The sequence below is a fragment of the Salmo salar genome, unplaced genomic scaffold, assembly GCF_905237065.1.
Source record: "Salmo salar unplaced genomic scaffold, Ssal_v3.1, whole genome shotgun sequence".
NCBI lineage: Eukaryota > Metazoa > Chordata > Actinopteri > Salmoniformes > Salmonidae > Salmo > Salmo salar.
Genome location: NW_025549226.1, coordinates 97,134 through 103,133, shown reverse-complemented (window position 1 = coordinate 103,133; position 6,000 = coordinate 97,134). Strand labels below are relative to the sequence as shown.

Genomic DNA, 6,000 nt, shown 5'->3' with positions numbered 1-6,000 from the left:
ATACTCATAGTGTATTACAAGATACATAAAGTGCTTTTATTTCTAAATGGTGAAACAGAAATGAATGAAAATATCCTCATATAAAAGGTGACATTATATACTCTCACCTCATATGAAACTGCTTTTAAACTGGTCTGGTCAGTCTTCTCAAATATTTGTATTATTCATGTTTCTATCTGCAGGCAATACTTTGATAATTTGTAATTTATAATATGATACATTAATTTCTGAATAGATATGGCAGGTTTCATGACTGATATATCTGAATATGTTGAAGAAATATACTGCCACTATTTTCACCACCAAAGAATAGCAGTGTGGTTTTAATTTGATTTGACTCTTTGCAGGCTGTCAGGCTGTCTAGTCACAGAGGAAGGCTGTGCTTCTCTGGTCTCAGCTCTGAGGTCAAACCCCTCACACCTGAGAGAGCTGGACCTGAGCTACAATCACCCAGGAGACTCAGGAGTCAGACTGCTCTCTGCTGGACTGGAGGATCCACACTGCAGACTGGAGAAACTCAAGTATGTAGAGGGTTTATGTCAATGTTCATATCAGACATGTTGGACTTTTCAGGCTAGTTAAGACAAACATTCTGAACTCCACTTGGACAAAGTTATATGCTAACTGTGTGTGTGTGTGTGTGTGTGTGTGTGTGTGTGTGTGTGTGTGTGTGTGTGTGTGTGTGTGTGTGTGTGTGTGTGTGTGTGTGTGTGTGTGTGTGTGTGTGTGTGTGTGTGTGTGTGTGTGTGTGTGTGTGTGTGTGTGTGTGTGTGAGAGAGTTCAGGTGTATCCCTCAATGACTGTCTGTTTTTCTGCTTACTGCTACAGTGTGGAACATGGTGGAGAGAACAGAATGAAACCTGGGCCTAGAAAATGTGAGTGTTGACTGCTGTGAAGAATATGACTAAGAATAAGTCTTAATTCAAGTTAAGTCAAAGTCCACCATCATTACTGACTTGGTCATATTAAATATCATCTGTAGTTCTACAGAAGCAGAAATCAGGGACACCAGCGTTTACAAAGAGTTGCTTTGACTGTGTGTGTGTGTGTGTGTGTGTGTGTGTGTAATTAATGTGAATAAGTGTGTTTTTATATTACCATACAGTATAACATGTGATCATTCAACAAGTCTCAAGTTACCTTAACTTCTCCTTTTGATACCTAGAAACATCTACATTAAATGAATTAGTGAAAAGTGAGTTAACATTCTAATGTGAATGATGATGATTTCTAATATTGTGTCTGGTTTCATCCATCAGATGTCTGTGATCTCACACTGGACCCAAACACAGTAAACAGACTCCTCTCTCTGTCTGAGGAGAACAGAAAGGTGACATGTAGGACAGAGGAGCAGCCGTATCCTGATCACCCAGAGAGATTTGAGGACTGGAGACAGGTGCTGTGTAGAGAGGGTCTGACTGGGCGCTGTTACTGGGAGGTAGAGTGGAGTGGGAGAGGGGCTTATATAGGAGTGACATATAAAGGAATCAACAGGAGAGGATGGGGTGATGACTGTTGTCTTGGACACAATGACAAGTCCTGGAGTCTGTTCTGCTCTGAAAACAGATACTCTGCCTGGCATAATAATCATCCCACTACCATAGACGTCCCCTCCTCCAGCCCCCCACAGAGTAGGAGTGTATCTGGACTGGTCAGCCGGCACTCTGTCCTTCTATAGAGCCTCCTCTGACACACTGACCCACCTGATCACATTCACCTCCACATTCACTGAGCCCCTCTATCCAGTGTTTAGAGTTCATTATGTTGACTCCTCAGTGTCCCTGTAAATAATAATAACCATGGTAACTCTCCCTCGGCCTGGGGCTCCATGCAAGATCTCACCTCGTGGAGTTGCAATGATCATGAGAACGGTGAGGAATCAGCCCAGAACTACACGGGAGGATCTTGTCAATGATCTCAAGGCAGCTGGGACCATAGTCACCAAGAAAACAAATGGTAACACTCTACGCCGTGAAGGACTGAAATCCTGCAGCGACTGCAAGGTCCCCCTGCTCAAGAAAGCACATATACATGCTCGTCTGAAGTTTGCCAATGAACATCTGAATGACTCAGAGGACAACTGGTGAAAGTGTTGTGGTCAGATGAGACCAAAATGGAGCTCTTTGGCATCAACTCAACTCGCCGTGTTTGGAGGAGGAGGAATGATGCCTATGACCCCAAGAACACCATCCCACCGTCAAACATGGAGGTGGAAACATTATGCTTTGGGGGTGTTTTTCTGCTAAGGGGACAGGACAACTTTACCGCATCAAAGGGACGTTGGACGGGGCCATGTACCGTCAAATCTTGGGTGAGAACCTCCTTCCCTCAGCCAGGGCATTGAAAATGGGTCATGGATGGGTATTCCAGCATGACAATGACCCAAAACACACGGCCAAGGCAACAAAGGAGTGGCTCAAGAAGAAGCACATTAAGGTCCTGGAGTGACCTCCATAGAAAATCTGTGGAGGGGAGCTGAAGGTTCGAGTTGCCAAACGTCAGCCTCGAAACCTTAATGACTTGGTGAAGATCTGCTAAGAGGAGTGGGACAAAATCCCTCCTGAGATGTGTGCAAACCTGGTGGCCAACTACAAGAAACATCTGACCTCTGTGATTGCCAACAAGGGTTTTGCCACCAAGTACTAAGTCATGTTTTGCAGAGGGGTCAAATACTTATTTCCCTCATTTAAATGCAAACCATTTTATAACATTTTTGACGTGCATTTTTCTGGATTTTTGTTGTTGTTATTCTGTCTCTCACTGTTCAAATAAACCTACCATTAAAATTATAGACTGATCATTTCTTTGTCAGTGGGCAAACGTACAAAATCAGCAGGGGATGAAATACTTTCCCCCCCACTGTGTTAAGGATCATTGATCAAAACATGAATACCCAAGAGCTAGAAGGTCTCATGAACCCCTTGACCGGAAAACTGTTTTGTGGAGTTTGGGCTTGTGATGAACTACCTATTGAGAAATGGCAGGAGCAACCGGCCATGTTCATTGTCAATACCCATGCTGAACACCTGCCTGGTGAACATTGGTTAGCTGTCACATTAGAAGATGACGAAGGAGGTAGAAAAATCTCATCATTTTCCCCCCCCGGATTTTCTCATTTCACTTTTTTGGATTCCTACGGCTTTCCCCCCACATTTTCTAATTTCCCCCCATTTAGTAAACAGTTTTTAAACAAAAATGGATCAAAGATCTACTACAGCTTCAAAGAAGTACAATATAACCTTTCAACAACCTGTGGTTACCACTGTGTTTTCTACCTGTGGTCAACACTGTGTATTCTACCTGTGGTCAACACTGTGTATTCTACCTGTGGTCAACACTCTGTATTCTACCTGTGGTCAACACTGTGTATTCTACCTGTGGTCAACACTGTTTTCTACCTGTGGTCACCACTGTGTATTCTACCTGTGGTCACCACTGTGTTTTCTACCTGTGGTCACCACTGTGTATTCTACCTGTGGTCAACACTGTGTATTCTACCTGTGGTCAACACTGTGTATTCTACCTGTGGTCAACACTGTGTATTCTACCTGTGGTCAACACTGTGTATTCTACCTGTGGTCACCACTGTGTATTCTACCTGTGGTCAACACTGTGTATTCTACCTGTGGTCAACACTGTGTATTCTACCTGTGGTCAACACTGTGTATTCTACCTGTGGTCAACACTGTGTATTCTACCTGTGGTCACCACTGTGTATTCTACCTGTGGTCAACACTGTGTATTCTACCTGTGGTCAACACTGTGTATTCTACCTGTGGTCAACACTGTGTATTCTACCTGTGGTCAACACTGTGTTTTCTACCTGTGGCCAAAGAGCCCGTGGAGTTTCTTTTGAAGATGTTGTATCTCTTTATAATGATGATTTAAGAAGTAATGATAGGACAGTAGATCGTTTTGTTAGAAAAGTGTTTAAGTATATATCCTTTAAGACTCTATAATCAATGTGTATGCTCACATCAAATGTTTAAAGAATGTCACAAATGTTAAATTGTATCATGTTATTGAAATAATATGGTCACCATCTTCGAGTTCACTCATTAAACCACCCAAATAGTTGCTGAGAGAGGGGTTCCAATCACCAGGTTTGCTTACATCTACCACAGAGTCTGTGTCATGGTAAAGAACCCTCCTCTGCAGCTGCTCCATGAGGGAATATAGTCCATAGGCCGTGGTAGAAGCTGGTAGAACCCTCCTCTGCAGCTGCTCCATGAGGGAATATAGTCCATAGGCCGTGGTAGAAGCTGGTAGACCCCTCCTCTGCAGCTGCTCCATGAGGGTATATAGTCCATAGGCCGTGGTAGAAGCTGGTAGAACCCTCCTCTGCAGCTGCTCCATGAGGGTATATAGTCCATAGGCCGTGGTAGAAGCTGGTAGACCCCTCCTCTGCAGCTGCTCTATGAGGGTATATAGTCCATAGGCCGTGGTAGAAGCTGGTAGACCCCTCCTCTGCAGCTGCTCCATGAGGGTATATAGGCCGTGGTAGAAGCTGGTAGACCCCTCCTCTGCAGCTGCTCCATGAGGGAATATAGTCCATAGGCCGTGGTAGAAGCTGGTAGAACCCTCCTCTGCAGCTGCTCCATGAGGGTATATAGGCCGTGGTAGAAGCTGGTAGACCCCTCCTCTGCAGCTGCTCCATGAGGGTATATAGTCCATAGGCCATGGTAGAAGCCTGTAGACCCCTCCTCTGCAGCTGCTCCATGAGGGTATATAGTCCATAGGCCGTGGTAGAAGCTGGTAGACCCCTCCTCTGCAGCTGCTCCATGAGGGTATATAGTCCATAGGCCGTGGTAGGAGCTGGTAGACCCTCCTCTGCAGCTGCTCCATGAGGGTATATAGTCCATAGGCCGTGGTAGAAGCTGGTAGACCCCTCCTCTGCAGCTGCTCCATGAGGGTATATAGGCCGTGGTAGAAGCTGGTAGACCCCTCCTCTGCAGCTGCTCCATGAGGGAATATAATAGGCCGTGGTAGAAGCTGGTAGACCCCTCCTCTGCAGCTGCTCCATGAGGGTATATAGTCCATAGGCCATGGTAGAAGCTGGTAGACCCCTCCTCTGCAGCTGCTCCATGAGGGTATATAGTCCATAGGCCGTGGTAGAAGCTGGTAGAACCCTCCTCTGCAGCTGCTCCATGAGGGTATATAGGCCGTGGTAGAAGCTGGTAGACCCCTCCTCTGCAGCTGCTCCATGAGGGAATATAGTCCATAGGCCGTGGTAGAAGCTGGTAGAACCCTCCTCTGCAGCTGCTCCATGAGGGTATATAGTCCATAGGCCGTGGTAGAAGCTGGTAGACCCCTCCTCTGCAGCTGCTCCATGAGGGTATATAGTCCATAGGCCATGGTAGAAGCTGGTAGACCCCTCCTCTGCAGCTGCTCCATGAGGGTATATAGTCCATAGGCCGTGGTAGAAGCTGGTAGAACCCTCCTCTGCAGCTGCTCCATGAGGGTATATAGGCCGTGGTAGAAGCTGGTAGACCCCTCCTCTGCAGCTGCTCCATGAGGGTATATAGTCCATAGGCCGTGGTAGAAGCTGGTAGACCCCTCCTCTGCAGCTGCTCCATGAGGGTATATAGTCCATAGGCCGTGGTAGAAGCTGGTAGAACCCTCCTCTGCAGCTGCTCCATGAGGGTATATAGTCCATAGGCCGTGGTAGAAGCTGGTAGACCCCTCCTCTGCAGCTGCTCCATGAGGGAATATAGTCCATAGGCCGTGGTAGAAGCTGGTAGAACCCTCCTCTGCAGCTGCTCCATGAGGGTATATAGTCCATAGGCCGTGGTAGAAGCTGGTAGAACCCTCCTCTGCAGCTGCTCCATGAGGGTATATAGTCCATAGGCCGTGGTAGAAGCTGGTAGACCCCTCCTCTGCAGCTGCTCCATGAGGGTATATAGTCCATAGGCCGTGGTAGAAGCTGGTAGACCCCTCCTCTGCAGCTGCTCCATGAGGGTATATAGTCCATAGGCCGTGGTAGAAGCTGTTAGACCCCTC

The 6,000-nt window shown here is 46.6% G+C and overlaps 1 protein-coding gene across 1 annotated transcript in view; it reads left to right on the top strand.

Annotated features, from left to right (window-relative positions):
- The first annotated feature begins 420 nt into the window (after positions 1–420).
- The window catches only part of LOC106591664 (B-cell receptor CD22), a 29,666-nt gene continuing 24,086 nt past the window's right edge, over positions 421–6,000 (top strand). Inside the window, exon 1 of the mRNA XM_045713126.1 lies at positions 421–521. Coding sequence (XP_045569082.1) covers position 521 — 1 coding nt within the window. The 5' untranslated portion in view covers positions 421–520. The remainder of the gene's footprint in view (positions 522–6,000) is intronic.